The sequence below is a fragment of the Oryctolagus cuniculus genome, chromosome 2 (assembly GCF_051225735.1).
Source record: "Oryctolagus cuniculus isolate XC-2025 breed Fujian yellow rabbit chromosome 2, ASM5122573v1, whole genome shotgun sequence".
NCBI lineage: Eukaryota > Metazoa > Chordata > Mammalia > Lagomorpha > Leporidae > Oryctolagus > Oryctolagus cuniculus.
Window position 1 is genome coordinate 187,514,388 of NC_142868.1, and position 17,776 is coordinate 187,532,163.

The 17,776-nt window shown below is 42.1% G+C and overlaps 1 protein-coding gene across 6 annotated transcripts in view; it reads left to right on the forward strand.

Annotated features, from left to right (window-relative positions):
- Nucleotides 1-17,776, forward strand: part of WDR35 (WD repeat domain 35) — a 71,136-nt gene that overhangs the window by 22,335 nt on the left and 31,025 nt on the right. For 3 of the 6 annotated variants that reach the window (XR_011386780.2, XM_002710047.6, XM_089327819.1), the window contains 3 exons: nt 2,501-2,561; nt 12,855-12,999; nt 17,379-17,448. Coding sequence is in view for 4 of the 6 variants with exons in the window: in XM_002710047.6 (XP_002710093.3) it covers nt 2,501-2,561; nt 12,855-12,999; nt 17,379-17,448 (276 nt within the window). In the remaining 2 variants the exon portion in view is untranslated. Of the gene's footprint in view, nt 1-2,073; nt 2,107-2,500; nt 2,562-4,423; nt 4,515-12,854; nt 13,000-17,378; nt 17,449-17,776 lie in introns of those variants that run through there. The other 3 variants (XR_011386779.2, XM_008254766.5, XM_089327821.1) reach the window with 2 other exon arrangements.

Here is a 17,776-nt window from a genome sequence, read left to right on the forward strand (position 1 = left end):
CTTGGCATTCTTTCACCACTCCTGCCAAGCGTGGGTCAGGAGCAGAGCAGCTGGCCCTTGAACTGTGCTTCTGTGTGGGGTGCTGGTGTTGCAAGTGGTGGCCCAACCTGCTCCCAGTGTCTCATTCTTAAATATGAGCAGATAGACAAGGCTTATCAGACATTTGAGGAAAGCATCTAATCTAACAGACACCAAAAGTAAGCACAAGTAGAAAAGAACTAGGAGGAAGCAGAGACTTTGCAGGAAGAACGCTGTAAAAAATAATTTCTGAAGAACCACTGTTATAATCTTTAGAGGTTAAGAGGTGTGCCATAAAATAAGAGGAAGGTGCCATAGAACAGGGAGTGGGGGCGGGGAAAGGGGATGAAGAACGCTGCACACTCCCTGTCAGAGTGGGAAGGTGGTGGGTGAATCACCACGTCCAAACAGCAGAGCAAGCCGGAGCACTACACACAGGTTCCTTAGATTTGTGGAAGTTCATAGCACACGGATGAGCTACAGGGATTAGGGAATGGAAAGTTAGGGGAGACCATGTTTTTATTAAAGCGTCTTGTGGAGCTATTTGGTTCTTTTTTTTTTTTTTTTTTTTTTTTTTTGACAGGCAAAGTGGACAATGAGAGAGAGAGACAGAGAGAAAGGTCTTCCTTTTGCCGTTGGTTCACCCTCCAATGGCCGCCGCGGCACTACGCTGATCCGATGGCAGGAGCCAGGTGCTTCTCCTGGTCTCCCATGGGGTGCAGGGCCCAAACACTTGGGCCATCCTCCACTGCACTCCCTGGCCACAGCAGAGAGCTGGCTTGGAAGAGGCAACCGGGACAGAATCCGGCGCCCCGACCGGGACTAGAACCCGGTGTGCTCGCGCCGCAAAGCGGAGGATTAGCCTAGTGAGCCGCGGCGCCGGCTGCTATTTGGTTCTTGAAACTATGAATATGATAAAATGAAAGTAAATTTAAAATAAAATACACAGCATTTTATGCCAGTAAATAAGCTTATTTTAAGTAATGGATATAAGTTATGATATATTTAGAATAATTTATCATTTGCTTTATGTTTATGAAGTGAAATAAGTTTTAATTGAGATACTTGAAACTTTTTAAAAAATATTATTTATTTGAGGGGCCAGCGCTGTGGCATAGTGGGTAAAGCCGCTACCTGCAGTGCTGGCATCCCATATGGGCACTGGTTCAAGTCCTGGCTCCTCCTCTTCCAATCGAGCTCTCTGCTGTGGCCTGGGAAAGCAGTAGAAGACGGCCCAAGTCCTTGGGCCCCTGCACCCATGCAGGAGACCCAGAAGAAGCTCCTGGCTCCTGGCTTTGGATTGGCACAGCTCTGGCCATTGCAGCCAGTAGGGGAGTGAATCAGCGGATGGAAGACCTCTCTCTCTCTGTCTCTGCCTCTCCTTCTCTCTCTGTGTAACTCTTGACTTTCAAATAAATAAATAAATAAATAAATCTTTTAAAAAAAGTTATACACATTGTGATTTAAAAAAAGATTATGTATTTGAAAGTCAGACTTACAGAGAGAGAAGAGAGAGAGAGATCTTCCATCCACTGGTTCACTCCCCAAATGACCACGATGGCTGGAGCTGGGCAGGTCCGAGGCCAGGGGTCAAGGGCTTCTCTGAGTCTCCTTTGTGGGTGCAGGGGCCCAAGCACTTGGGACATCTTCTCCTTTTGCAGGAGCATTAGCAGGGAGCTAGATCAGAAGCAGAGCAGCCGGGACTCAAACCAGTGCCCATGTCTGGGATACCGGTACTGAAGACTTACTTATTTGCTGTGCCACAGTGCCGGCCCCAAAAAAGGTTAAGTAGGGCAGGGAATTGGTTTATTTGAAATTGTTTTTCTAGTCAGAAAAACATCTAAGTAGAATAGTATTCTTAGTACAAGATACAGAAGATAACTAAGAAAACAGAAATGATCATAATGTAAAGTATGCATATTGCTTTATTATTTTCCTAATACTAGCCATTGGCAATTATTTATATATAAGTCATTTTCATTAGGTTGGATTATGTCTTTTCTGTATTAACGGACTTTTTCTGAATTTTTATGTCATTTATATATTGCTTCAAAGGAGGAGAACGAGATGGAGACATTTGGTGCAATGGTAACAAATTAAGTTAGCTCTTATATAGCTATTTGTAGGCTAAAAATGAATTTTGAGGTTATATCCAATCAAGAATTTTAGAAGTATAAATGACGAAAAGTAGCTAGTGATCTTGTGTTTGTTGAGTGTCCTTATATAAACTGACATGTTCAGTTATATTGAAAAAGCAGCCTTGGTTGAATTTTAATTCATACTTCTTGATGTTTAATGCTGTATTGTTATCTTTCTTTTTCTCTGTTGTCCTTTACACTTAATTTTATTAACTACTTCTCAGTGATACTTGAAAAAGATAAACTATATGTATTATATGTTAATTTTTGTATATATTAAGCATGTTTCCTTTATTATTCCTAAACAGAAGTTCTGATACTCTCTTTGTGTCATTTGTTCATAGTTTGTGCTTGTTCTTTGTAACTCTATTGGCACACCCTTGGATCCTAAGTACATTGATATTGGTAAGGAAATTTTTAATATTTCTTCCCTTTCTAGTTAGGGTTTATTTGTAAGGCTAATCTAAAACCCTAACAATGGTTTTAGTAGTTAGAACGGTATTCTCTAGGGATGACTGTACTTCCTGGTTGTCAGGTCAGTACCAGTGTATACCTGTTGTCATGGTAAATAAATAATTACACCCCATTTCACTATCAAGCATTCTGGCTAAGGTCATCAATTATAAGGTTGCTCTATGTAAAATTCAAAAAAATTTCACAATCTGCTGTTCTGCCATCATTTGCTCTAAGTGGGAAATATAATTGTCCAGGAATTGGTATGCAGTATAATGATTAGCATGTAATGAACTGAGGATTATAGAAAGAATTTTGCTATTAAACCACTTTTATTATTAGTAAACTGCTCGTAAATACCCCTCTTCCATAAAAACACTTTAGCTGCTTGTGAAAGTAAGCTTGCCCTTTCCAGATTTTTCTAATGAAATGAATCTATTAATAGGGACAGCTTTTAAGAATTCCTGATTTTTTTGTTTTCAGAGGACATTAAACTAGTTTTACCATTACTTCTATCCAACAGCCATGAAAGTTGCTCCTTAAAACATTCCAAATCTTATTCCAAATGGTTGGTTAAAATCATTAACAAATGTAACTTCTGAAAATAATTGTTTCCTTTTTTTTTAAGATTTATTTATTTGAGAGGTAGAGTTACAGACAGTGAGAGGGAGAGGGAGAGAAAGGTCCTCCTTTTGTTGGTTCACTCCCCAAATGGCCACAATGGCCAGAACTGTGCTGATCCGAAGCCAGGAGCCAGGAGCCTCCTTCTGGTCTCCCATACAGGTGCAGGGGCCCAAGCACTTGGGCTACCTTCTACTGCTTTCCCGGGCCACAGCAGAGAGCTGGATTGGAAGGGAAGCAGCCGAGGCCAGAACCAGTGCCCATATGGGATGCCTACGCCGCAGGTGGAGAATTAACCCACTGTGCCATGGCGCCGGCACCGATTGTTTCCTTTTAAAAAAGTGGGTGGTGGTATGTTGGATACAGTATGATTAAAATTATTTGATCTGGAAAATTGAAAATCTGTTAAATTGTTTTTTGACCCCGAGAATTAATTAGTTGTTTTTTCAGATTGGACACTCAGTTTTAACAATCAGATGTTAATGTCTGCCTTCTGAGTGTTCACATTTGTTCTTTGTTTAGGCTTAAAATTATTAGTCTCTTGTCATGTGAATATATTTTTAGAAGCTTAAATCGTTAATATAAAGGATACATTTGTGAATCTTCAGGTGATAAGCTTTTTCTTTTCATATCACAAGTTTCAGCACAGACATAATGACAGGGTCATTCTCAGAGTAACTCGTATCCTAGGTAGTCTGCTTTAAAACAAAGCGTCCTTCCCCTTCACAAAACGCTGATTTCTGAGGGCAGGATTGTTTGTGTGTTTTTGAGTCTCAAAACATTTTTGCAGCCTCAGAAGCTGTTTTAACAAACAGCCCTTTCACTGGCTTGTAGCAACACAGCCATATGTATCCTGAGAAACTCTTTTTTTAAGTTTCTGTGCCAAATTTTCTTGAGGACTAATGGCTAAAACAAAAAGATACTGTATGCCGTTGATACTGATGTAGAAGGTATTGCTTTTGTTTTTGCCATTTGCTCTTCTTGATGTATTTATTTGAAAGGCACAGTTACGGAGCCAGTGAGAGAGAGAGAGAGAGTGAGAGCGAGCGAGAGAGAGCGAGCTTCTGTCTGCTGGTTCACTCCCCAGGTGGCTGCAACAGCCAGGGCTGGGCCAGGCCAGGAGCTTGGAGTTCTGTTTGGGTCTCCCATGTGGGTGGCACAGGCCCAAGTTGGGCCGTCTTCCTTTGCTTTGCCAGGTGCGTTAACAGGGAGCTGGTTGGGAAATGGAGCTGCTGGGAGTTGAACCTCTGCTCTGATATGGGATGCTGGCTGTTTCCTGCTGTGGTATGACAGTTTAACTTGCTATGTCACAACACCCTCCCTGTAGAAGCTTTTTTAAAAAATTTGTTTATTTTCATTTTATCTGAAAGGCAGAGAGATAGCGATAGAGACAGAGTCAGAGAGGGAGCTTTCATTTGCTGGTTCGTTCCCCAAAGGCCTGCAACAGCCGGGGCTGGGCCAGGCCAAAGCCAGGTGTCCAGAACTTAAAACCGAGTCTCCCATGCGGGTGGCAGGTTCCCAACTATCACCTGATGCCCCCCCTCCAGGGTGTGCATTATCAGAAGGTTGGCAATGGAAACAGAACTTGGACTTGAACCCAGGCACTCTGTATTGAGATGAGGGCATTCCAAGTAACATCTTGACCATTGTTCCAAATGCTTGCCACTGTGAAGGTTTTAAAAAGAACTTTATGCATTACTGTAGTATTTCAGTCGGTGGGACTCCAGTACTCTACATGTAGGAGATAGGTGCCCATTTCTGGTGCTCTTCTGTTGAGTCCCAATGAAACATTTGGTGTATTTTATCTAGAGTACTTCATGCTCTGTGCTGTGATCACTGATTTTCTTGTCTGTCTTCCTCACTAGGCTTTGAACTACTGAAAAATCTATGCCTCATTAATTTTTGTATTCCTACTAACTACATTGTGTTTGACCCATGATCTTTACTGAATGCATGGAAAATATTTATTTTCTATCATGTAAATAAAAATGATAATTCATTTATTTAGCAAACCATCAAGTATGTATTATTTAAGGTACTCAGTTGGCCTCTGGGGGTAATAATAATTATGACTTTCCTATAGGGTATATAATAAATAATAAAAAGATAGTCCATTGAAAAATGACTTATTGCTCTGTGCTGGGTATTTTTCTAGGTGTTGGATAAATTGATGTTGGTGCCTGTGCACATAAGAGGCACCTTTTTTAAAACTTATTTTATTTATTTGAAAGGCAGAAAGAGAAAGAGAGGTGGATCTTCCATCTGCTGGTTCACTCCCCAAATGCTAACAACAACTGGGGCTGGGCCAGGCTGAAGAGCTAGGAGCCAGCAACTCCATCTCATCTCAGACAGGGGTGGCAGGGACCCATGTACTTAAAAAATCATCTACTACCTTCCAGCATGCGCTTTAGTAAGGAAGCTGAATTGGGAGCAGAGGTGGGACTTAAAACTAGGCATCTGATACAGGATACAGCCATTCCAAGTGGCAGCTTAACCCACCATGCCACAGCACCTCCCCAGAGAAATTTCTTCTACTTAGAGGTTTCGTTTGAGCTGAGTTTTAAAGTTTTGAAGTGTTTCCTCAGGCAGTATTTTAAGTGGAGACAGCTGGTTTGCAGAGATACCGAACGTAGCTAGAAAGCAGTGGCTTGCCTGTGTTGTAGTCATTTTGGCAGAGCCCATGGGTAGCTTTCTATTGGTCTCTAACACAGGCACTGAGTTTTCCGTGTGTCCCAGAGAAAGTCAATTTAATGAAAACATTGTAGTGCTATTTCAGTTCCGCAGCTCTTGGAAGGTCTGTGAAATCAGTAGGAAAGTGGAGGAACCTGACAGATGTAGGCATTTATTTCAGGCATCGGCATTCAAATATTACAAGCAGTGTTTTTCTTTCTTTTTTCTTTTTTTTCCCCCAGAAACCTTTTATTAAAGGTATACAACTTTATGCGTTCCATAAATACAACTTCAGGAACACGTGATTCTTCCCACCATATTCGCCTTCCCACCCACACTCCCACCTTTCTTCCTCCTCCTCCTATTCCCATTCTTATTTTTTACTAAGAGCTATTTTCAATTAACTTTATATATGTAGGATTAATTCTATACTAAGTAAAGAGTTCAACAAATAGTATATTTAAAAAAACACAGGGAGAACATATAGTGTTTGTCCTTTTGGGATTGGCTAATTTCACTAAGTATGATGTTTGTAAACAACAGGAATTCATTTTTTTGCCACTATGTAGTATTCCATGGTGTACATATCCCGTAAGTTCTTTATCCAGTCTTCAGCTGATGGATGTTCCATATCTTAGCTATTGTGGATTGAGCTGCAACAAATATGGGAGCACAGATAACTCTTTCATATGCTGATTTCATTTCCCTTGGCTAAATTCCCAAGAGTGAGATGGCTGGGTCATATGCTAGATCTATATTCAGATTTCTCTCTTTCATACTCTCAGTCTAGAGGAATACTGTCTTCCACAGTGGCTGTACCAGTTTACATTCCCACCAGTGGTGGATTAAGGTACATTTTTCTCCAGATCCTCACCAGCATTTGTTGTTTGTTGATTTCTAACAGGGGTGAGGTGAAACCTCATTGTGGTTTTGATTTTCATTTCCCTGACATCAAGTGATCCTGAGCATTGTTTCACGTGTCTGTTGGCCATTTGGATTTCCTCTTTTGAAAATGTCTAGTAGGTCCTTGGCCCATCTCTTAAGTGGGTTGTTTGTTTTGTTGTTGTGGAGTTTCTTGATCTCTTTATATATTCTGGTTATTAACCCTTTGTCAGTTGCATAGTTTGCAAATAATTTCTCCCATTCTGCCGGTTGCCTCTTTACTTTCCTGAGTGTTTCTTTGGCAGTGCAGAAGATTCTCAATTTAATGTAATCCCATTTGTTAATTTTGGCTTTGACAAAGTGTGTGCCTCCAGGGTCTCTTCTGAGAACTCTTTGCCTATTCCATAGTCTTGCAGGGTGTCCCCAATGTTCTCTAATAATTTGATGGTATTAGGTTGTAGATTTAGGTCTTTAATCCATTTCGAGTGTATTTTTCTGAAGGTGTAAGGTAGGGGTCTTGCATCATACTTCTGCATGTGGAGATGCAGTTTCCCCAGCTCCATTTGTTGAAGAGACTGTCCTTGCTCCAGGGATTGGTTTTAGCTCCTTTGTCAAAGATAAGTTGATTGTAGATGTGTGGGTTGACTTCTGGAGTTTCTATTCTCTCTCTTCCATTTGTCTGTCCATCTTATTGTGATGCCTCTAGCTTTTTTTTTTTTTTTTTTTTTTTTTGGACAGGCAGGGTTAGACAGTGAGAGAGAGAGACTGAGAAAAAGGCCTTCCTTCTGTTGGTTCACCCCGCAAATGGCCGCCATGGCTGGTGCGCCAATCTGAAGCCAGGAGCCAGGTGCTTCCTCCTGGTCTCCCATGCGGGTGCAGGGCCCAAGCACTTGGGCCATCCTCTACTGCCTTCCCGGGCCACAGCAGAGAGCTGAACTGGAAGAGGAGCAACGGGGACAGAATCCGGCACCCCAACAAGGACTAGAACCCTGTGTGCTGGCGCCACAGGCAGAGGATTAGCCTAGTGAGCCGTGGCACCAGCCTCCAGCTTTGTTTTTGTTGTGTAAGATTGCTTTAGCTTCGAGGTCTCCTGTGTTTTCATAGTCTCACGGTCACCCCCTCTCCTCTAAGGAGACCAGTGCCTGGGTGCTAGCTCCAGTGTGTACAGCTGCCACAAGAAACACACAAAGTGTCTGTGCAGTCCTTGGTGTGAGGACGATCCCACAGCAGTGACCCTCACCGGGGAATCAGGGAGCCCGGAGTGTGTGGAGCTACCCGCAGTGACTGCCCAAAGACCCAGCCACACCCTGCGGCCTCCCACACAGACACAGAGTTTTACATAGTCCCAGCACACACAGGGCTCCCACAGTCATGAGCACCCAGCCCCCTGTCGTTTCCCAGCCAGACTGAGTTGTCTCCTCTCAGCTGGTTGCTGGCGCAGCTGTTAGTATGTCCAAAATGGCACCCACCCTCTCTGGACTAGTTACAGGATTCTGGTGCTGGGTGGTTGGAGAGAGAAATGTACCCCCTTTTATTCCTCTAGATTGACAGGTACAGTGTCCCCGTTAGGGCTCCCAGCTGGACTTGTGCCAGGCTCTTCCTGCAGCTATATTGCCAGTGGCTTGGGCTGCTGCAGTGTGGTCTCACCTCTCTCCAAAGCTGGTGCTGAGGCTCTCGGCTGCTGGGTCCTGAGTTGTGTGTGTCCACACCCTCCGCATGGATGCACAGTGTCCCTCTGATTTACCTGGAGTTTCCTCTGCAGTCTTCTCCCTAACTCTTCCCTGAGACTGCACTCTCTCCACTTTTTTTTAGCTGTCTTCCCCTAGACTAGAGCAGTAAGCGCCTTCCCTATTCTGCCATCTTGGAATCTTCGTAGGTTTTTCTTACACGTGAGTTTCTAGATTGTTTTAAATTATTTTACATCCTTGCTTGACTAGTTACTAGTAACACTAACCTACTAGTGTTAGAAGGTTCAATTAATGGAAGCATCTTTTTTTTAGATTTTTTTCTGATAATTTTCCAGATATTTTAATTTTTTCTTTACAGATACTGAATAGCTGAGAAAGGCAACAGGTGCTTTTATCTTGGTTGTGTTCTTTTCCCAAGAGATCTTATCTATTAAATTTTGATCTTTTTTCTAGAAGCTAAGTCTGGGAGGGATATATTTTTTAACAAAGATCTAGCAAAGTTTACATAGGGAATTATTATCTACCCATATGAATTTACTGAAATCACTACTGTATTAATTAAAAAAACATATATTTCAGTTGTTTCTATATTTATGTTTTATACAACTGGTTTTATTATAAAAACCTATGTAGGTAATGAAGTGAAAATGATAATAGCAGCCGAGCCTAATATTTCCTAATCCTTAATGAGGGCCAATATGCTTCAGTGGCTAAGGGCATATTCTGGAGCCACGCTGACTACATGTGTGTCCAGTTTTACCACTTTCTAGCTGTGTGACGTGGGCAAATTATAACTGTCTCAGGCCTCCATTTCTTCATCTGCTAAGTGCTGATAACAATGCCTACCTGGGGCCGGTGCTGTGGCATAGCAGGTAAAGCCGCCACCTGAGGTGCGGGCATCTCATGTGGGCGTCATTTCGGGTCCTGGCTGTTCCATTTCCGATCCAGCTCTCTGCTATGGCCTGGGAAAGCAGTAGAAGATGGCCCAAGTCCTTGGGCCCCTGCACCCACATGGGAGACCTAGAGGAAGCTTCTGGCTCCTGGCTTCGGATTGGCGCAGCTCTGGCCATTGCAGCCAACTGGGGAGTTAACCAGCAGATGGAAGACCACTCTCTCTCTCCACATAACTCTGACTTTCAAATAAATAAATAGATATTTTTTAAAAAATCCAAACCAAAAAACTAAAAAAAATAATGCCTACCTTATCAGGGTGGATTTGAGTTAATATGGGTGATCTGTTTAGAACAGTGTCTGGCATATATGCATTTAGAAATTAATAAATATAGCTTTTAAAATTCCGAGCACTTGCTATAGGCACTGTGCTATATTTCATTATTGTTTTTTAAAACATGAAACAGCTATATAGGGTTGGCATTATTATCTTTTTTTAATTTGTATTTATTTATTTATTTATTTATTTTTTGGCAGGCAGAGTGGACAGTGAGAGAGAGAGACAGAGAGAAAGGTCTTCCTTTGCTGTTGGTTCACCCTCCAATGGCTGCCCTGGCCAGCGCCCTGTGGCCGGCGTACCGCGCTGATCCGAAGGAGGAGCCAGGTGCTTCTCCTGGTCTCCCATGGGATGCAGGGCCCAAGCACTTGGGCCATCCTCCACTGCACTCCCTGGCCACAGCAGAGAGCTGGCTTGGAAGAGGGGCAACCGGGACAGAATCCAGCGCCCCGACCGGGACTAGAACCCGGTGTGCCGGCGCCGCTAGGCGGAGGATTAGCCTATTGAGCCGTGGTGCCAGCCAAGGCATTATTATCTTTAAGTTACAGTAAGTAAACTGAGGTTCAGAGAGAAGTACGTGTGTATCCAAGTCCTGCTTATAGAGTTGGCAGGTGCCTGCTCTGTGAATCTAAGAAGTCTGATTCTTACTTTGAGCCACATACATTTTAACTGAATTAATCAGACTAACAATAAACCCTTATATTTACTGTGTTATCAAAAAGAAAGAAGCATGAGTTTAAACATGGTAAACCTTGGTCGGAAAAATGTTTTGTATACGCCTAGGAAAAGTCGTATTTTATTGGAAGGTCACTAAAGTTTGCCATTTTATTTCTTTTTTTTTTTTTTATCTTTTATTTAATGAATATAAATTTCCAAAGTACGACTCATGTGTTACAATGGCTTCCCCCCCCATACCGTCCCTCCCACCCACAACCCTCCCTTTTCCCACTCCCTCTCCCCTTCCATTCCATTTTATTTCAAAGCCTACTAAAGGCACAGTAGTTACTAGCATCGGAGTTTCCATGGTGGAGTTTACTAAATGTTTACAAATGCCTTAAGATTCAGTGAGCATGGAGTCAGGAAGAGAAGAGCAGAGTGGGCCTGGTGTGAGTGCCTCCTGGAGCCCTGGCTGTGTTCTTCATGCCTGGCTATTGAGGCCTTGTTCCCTGCCAGGAAAGGCTCCCAGCTCCCCCTAGAGGTCGAGGGTAGAACACATTGTGAATAAAAAAAAACACTGACAAGTGTAATGAGAAAAAAAAAAAAAGGATTTGTTTTTAATATGACTCAGTCACACCAGCTATTTGGCATATAAAAATTCTTGAATTTGATTCTCCCCAATTGTTAATCTACTCAGTTGACATCATACTATGAAGCTTTTTTCTAATTCTTTGTTTGGTTTCTAAGCCCCTTACTGCCTTAAAAATCTTAATTTGGACTCTGACAAAAACTCCATAAGTGGTAGGTCTTGGTAGCATCATTCCTTTATTATGGCCATGTTAATGATTGTATAATATTTATAAATGGAAAAATTAAGTTTTATACTGTTTTAATTATTCATGAATTTAAAAAACATAAACTAAAATGATCTTTCATGACTTTTTTTGAGTATGTATATGCTATTTTTTATTGAAGATTTTTATTTATTTGTGTGAAAGGCAAAGTTACAAAGAGAAGAGACAGGGACAGAGATCTCCCATCTGCTGGTTCATTCCACAGATAGCCACAATGGCCAGGGCTGGGCCAGGGCGAAGGCAGGAGCCACTAGCTTCATCCAGGTTTCCCATGTGGGTGGCAGGGGCCCAAGTACTTGGACCATCTTCCACTGCTTTTTCCCAGGCCATTAACAGGGAGCAGGATCAGAAGTGGAGTAGCTGGGACATGAACCTGCACCCATATGGGATGTTAATATTATAATCAGCAGCTTAACTTGCTATACCACAATGCCAGCTCCATGTGTGTTTACTTTATTTATTTGGGTTTTATGATCTTGGGGAAGCTAGTTTACTTTAATCCTTTGTTTCCTTGTCCATAAGATGGACTTGACAAGACTTTTTCCTTCATAAATGGATGTACAATAGGAGCTGAATTAAATATTCTTTAAGAAATGTAACAGATGACAAGAATGATTTGTTGAGAATACATTTCTGAATTAGGAAGGGGGCTGGGAGTAGTACTTGGTGGTAGAGATAGGAAGGAGGGGTGGGGTTTTATTCAGTTGTTCCTTAGTTAATGGACATTTGGGCCATTTCTACCTTTTGGCTATTATAAATAATGCTGGTATGAGCATTTGCATATGATATTTTGTGAAGATATATATTTTAATTTCTCTTGGGTATTTACCTAGGAGTGAAGTTATTGGAGTTAATTAAGCATATGTTAATTCCATATTTAACATTTGTGGGCATTGCCAAACTGATTTTCACAGTGGATGTGCTATTTGAGGTTCCTGACATTGCTCCACATCCTTGTGAACACTTGTTATTGTCTGACCTTTTGATTCTATCCATCCTAGTGGATGTGAAATGGTATCTCATGGTGGTTTTGATTTGCATTTCCCTAATGGTTAGTGCTGTTGAGCATCTTGTCATTTGCTTAATTGCGATTTTTGTATTTTCTTTGGGGAAATGTCTAATTGGATCCTTTGCCCAGTTTTTAAGGGTTCTTTACGTATGATAGATGCAGATATGTGGTTTGCAGATATTTTCTCCCATTACAGGGTTCTCTATTCACTTTCTTGATGGTATTCTTTGAAGTATGCATGTTTTTAATTTTGATGATGTCCAGTTTATCTACTTTTTCTTTTGACTTTTGTGCTTTTGATGTCATATCTAAAAAACCAACCACTGCTTAAGCCAAGGTTATGAAGATTTACTCCCAAGTATTTTTTTTTAAAGAGTTTTACTACGTGATTTTACTTTGAGGATTTAGGTCTTTGATTTTATGTTGAGTTAATATTTTTGTGTGGTTGTACACAAAATATGTGAGTTTTGATTATTTTCTGATTTGAGAGACCGTGTGGATATTTTGAGACTGTGGGTGGATATATTGTCCATAAAATTAGGAGTTGGATACATTTGTCTGAAGTCCTTTGTAGTACAAACATTCTGTGTTGTTGTGTAACTATAACTTAATTGTCTTAATGTTCTTTTTTATTAGTACCATTATTTGTTACAATGACAAAAACCCATGTGATAGCAGCTTCGAAAGAAGCATTTTATACCTGGCAGTATCGTGTGGCAAAGAAGCTCACAGCATTGGAGATTAATCAAATCACACGGTCTCGAAAAGAAGGAAGAGAAAGGTATATCTTTCTATTTCTATCTTTATAAACTCATTCACATCACATTCACATTAGACATAGGTGACTGTAAATTTTCATGCTTAAGAAATGTAAATTGACTTTGATTAGTAAAAATATTTTTCAATTAAATTTGACTATGTTTCAAATTGATCTGTTTAAGTTAACCAAAATAAAAGAGCGGTATCATGGTGTAATTAAAGCTTTCAGTAATACAGGCTAGAAATCTGTTTTATAAGGACATGGTCCCACCGTTTTAGGGTCGTTACGCTGCACTGAAATGGGGTTGTGTGGCCACAGTTCACGTGTCATCCTAAAGCTTCGTTTCTCCGGGTTCGCGCTGCAGCCTTTCCAGGAGGGTGGGCGATTGTAGTGAGAGAGAGGCAGGTCATGCAACACAGCGGTGGTGAGGTCGTTAGGTGGGGTGAGCTGGGGACTTGGCTCCTTTTATCATCCTGGATTCCAGGGAAGCTGGAGTTGGAATGACTGGCGTGTGGGAGGAAGGAGGGCTCTACCTAGTGGTGAGGTCCTAGCAGCCAGTGCAGGGGCACCTCTGGTAGGTCTGAGGTGAAGATGCGTCTACTGCATTTTTTTTTTTTTTTTTGACAGGCAGAGTGGACAGTGAGAGAGAGAGACAGAGAGAAAGGTCTTCCTTTGCTGTTGGTTCACCCTCCAATGGCCGCCGCGGCCGCGCTGCGGCCGGCGCACTGCGCTGATCCGATGGCAGGAGCCAGGAGCCAGGTGCTTTTCCTGGTCTCCCATGGGGTGCAGGGCCCAAGCACCTGGGCCATCCTCCACTGCACTCCCGGGCCACAGCAGAGGGCTGGCCTGGAAGAGGGGCAACTGGGACAGAATCCGGCGCCCCGACCGGGACTAGAACCCGGTGTGCCGGCGCCGCTAGGCGGAGGGTTAGCCTAGTGAGCCGCGGCGCCGGCCTACTGCATTTTTAAGTTATTCAGGAGTCTCCCCTTATCTGCAGTTCCTCTTTCTACAGTTTCGGTTATCTGCTGTCAACTGTAATCTGAAAATATTAAATGGAAAATTCCAGAGATAATAAATGACTTTTATTACAGTATACTATTATAATTATTTTATTGTTGGTTATTGGTACTCTCTTACTGAGCCTATTTATAAACTACACTTTACCATAGATATGTAAGTATAGGAAAAAACATAGTATATATATATAGAATTTGGTAGTGTGTGGGACATCTTGGAACATATTCCTTGTGGATAAAGGGGGCCTACTGTAGTATCTGTGTTAGGGATACTCTGTGGTTTGATGGAGAAGGAGAGGGAAAGGAAGGAAGAGGAAATAGGAAGGGGGAAGTGGGGGGAAGATCTCTCCTATCCGCTGGTTCATTCCTCAAATGCCCACAGCACCTGGGACTGGAGAGATACAAACCAGGAGCAGGGAACTCGATGTGAGCCTCCCACGTGGGTGGCAAGGACTCAATCACTTGAGCATTACCTGCTGCCTCTTAGGGTGCACATTTGCAGGAAGTTGGAGTTGGGAGTGGAGCTGGGACTCAAACCCAGGCACTTCCGTATGGGATGTGGGCACCCCAAGTGGCATCTTAACCCCTGTGCTGAATGCCTTCCCTCCTACTTCAGATCTCAATGCAGACTTCCCTTCCCTTCCCCTCCCTCCCCTCCCGCCTCACTCACGTACTCAGATAGAATAATGTCTCTAGGGAAAGTATTCTGGGTATATGAATTCACTTGGAAGCAGGAAAACGCAGTTGAAAAATACTGCATCTGTTCTCGAAGACCAGTGGAAATTGTCCCTTGTCTTCTGGAAAGACTGGCATCTTTGAGGACAACGTGTGCAGGTCCTCAAGCTGGTAGATTTTCTGAGGGAGCAGTAATGAGCAGAGACCTGCAGTCTCTGGGGGAAGCTGGGCTTTGGACAGAGCTGGGCAGAGACAGAGCCCCTCCACAGCTCCCGTCCTCCTCTAGCCCAGCTAAAGAGAGTCTGACTTTTTTAAAGTCAAGAAGGCAGCATATATGAGGATACTTCAAAAAGTTAATGGGGCAGTGAAATTAAATATGGTTATTTTAGTGTAAGGTAATTGGAAATCTGTACATAGTTTTTTCATGATACGCGAACTGTTTAGAGACCCTTCTTTCTGGAATATGCTCTGTAGTTCTAAGAACTTTGGGCGGGGGGGATTCCCCCTGGACCTGAGTTTTCTATTCTGTAAAATGTGGTTGGTGGTGGTGATTCCAGCCCACGTTGATCAGGTGCTGGACACTGGAGGAGGCCTTGTCAGTACTCTTGCTGTTCCTCTTTACGGAGAGGAAACCGAGGCACGGGAGCTTTAGTTTTTGCCGAAGGTCATGAGCCGGTGAGTAGAGATGGGACAGAAAGCCAGGTTCTTTGACTCTGATCCACTTTACTCAGACTGGCCTTTCTTGTTTTAAGACAGGAGCTGGACTAAATCATCTCTGGAGAGTCCTTTTATGCTAGGGACTTTGTCTTTCATTTTGTGATAAAACTGACTTTGGTGATAATTAAGTAGGACTACAAAGACTTAACAGAAATGTATTAAAGTGCAGAAACATACTATACCTCTAAATCAGTACATGTTTCTGTCTTAATATATCCTATTAAACTTATTTAAAATATCTCATTTTTAAAAAGATTTATTTTATTTATTTGAAAGTGTTACAGAGAGAGGGGGAAAGACAGATGAACGTCTTCCATCCCCTGTTTCACTCCCCAAATGAATCACAATGACTGGCGCTGAACCCTGAAGCCAGGAGGCAGGAGCTTCTCCTACGTGGGTGCAGGGGCCCAAGGACTTGAGCTATCCTCTGCTACTTTCCCAGGTGCATTAGCTGGGAGTTGGAACTGGTGCCCATATGGGATGCTGGCAGGGCAGTCAGCGGCTTTACCTGCTGTGCCACAGCACCAGCCCAAATCTGATCTTTTATTGATGAAAATATAATTGTGATTTCAAATTATCAGTGATAAATGTAATGGTATTTAAAGAACAGAAAATGGCATGATTTTTCTGTAATTATATTACAGCCATAATTTTTAAAAAATTTGTTTTTTTAAATTTTTTATTTACTTATTTTTTTTATTTGACAGATAGAGTTAGACAGTGAGAGAGAGAGAGAAAGAGAAAGGTCTTCCTTCTGTTGGTTCACCCCCCATATGGCTGCCACGGCTGGTGCTAAGCCGATCTGAAGCCAGGAGCCAGGTGCTTCCTCCTGGTCTCCCACACGGGTGCAGGCGCCCAAACACTTAGGCCATCCTCCACTGCCTTCCTGGGCCACAGCAGAGAGCTGGACTGGAAGAGGAGCAACTGGGATTAGAACCCAGTGTCCATATGGGATGCCCGTGCTGCAGGCGGTGGATTAACCAAGTGAGCCATGGCACCGGCCCCCAAAATTTATTTATTTGAATGGCAGAGTTACACACAGAGGGAGGAGCAGACAGAGAGATCTTCCATCCCCTGGTTCACTCCCTAAATGGCTGCAATGGCCAGAGCTGGGCCAGTATGAAGCCAGGTGCCAGGATCTGCTTCTGGGTCTGCCACATGGTGGCAGGGACCCATGCAAATAGACCATCCTTCACTGCTTCCTCAGGCTCATTAGAGAGCATGATTGGAGCATCCAGGACTCCAGCTGGTGCCCATAAAGCACAGCTTTACCCACTATCCCACAACACCAGGCCCACCCATAATTTCTCAAGCCCCTTTTACAGGTCAGGCTCTATACTGATGTTCTTTACAAAAATCATTTTACTTATGCCTCTCAGAAATGCTGCAAAGGGAAAATTTATCTATATTTTAGAGAGGGAGCGAGTGAGACTCAGAGAAGTTTAATACTTTCTCAGAACCACTCTGTGCTATCTTGCCCACTCACTTCCATTCATTTGGGTGGCCATACAAAAGTGGGGCATCTTCATTGGAAAGAGAGGCTAGGAAGGTTTCTTGGCTTCAGGACAAACGTTCTATTAATTAGTGATCCCCAAATCCATTTATGAGTTTTACTTTTATTATACGCATTGATCGAAGGGAAATTATGGAGAAACAACAAAGAAAGTTCATGTATTAAGAATTATTCCTGACATTTATCTGGACAGTAAGGCAGAGCATCTCTTGGGCGTAATGAAATTCATTGGGAATATATGACGTAATGCTCAAAGTCATTTTGGCACAACTGTTAGGAACATTTAACTTGCATAACTAGCAAACGCCTGGTAGGTAGTTTCTACCTTTATGAGATTCAGCTGTGTCAGGAGCTTTTAAAAATAATCAGGATATTTGTATAACAGTATCATTGATGTTACCAATCCTTTAATTGTTCTAGAAATAATGAAATAATGTAACTTAAGCTTTCTTTGAAATGTTGATTTTTTTTTTTTGCAGAATTTATCATGTTGATGATACTCCTTCTGGATCCGTGGATGGGGTGCTTGATTATAGTAAAGCCATTCAAGTAGGTGATTTTAATTTAGCCAGAAAATGTTAATATCTGGAGATTTGGAAATATTTTAATTTTGTTTTAATTTTAAATTTGTTTCTAGTGAATGGGATATTATATTAGCAAGTCTTAAAAATTTTTTTTATTTTGGAAAACTTTTTCTAGATCTTAATAACTTTGAAGATGATAGATGGTGATCAGTAGCTAATATGATACTACTTAGAAACCATATTATTTAAAAATATTGAGGAACATAATTCCTCTTCCTCTTTTGGTCCATCCCCCTCCTAGCATTGATTTATTGATTGCTTTTTATCCATCACTTGACCATAGACTGATCTGC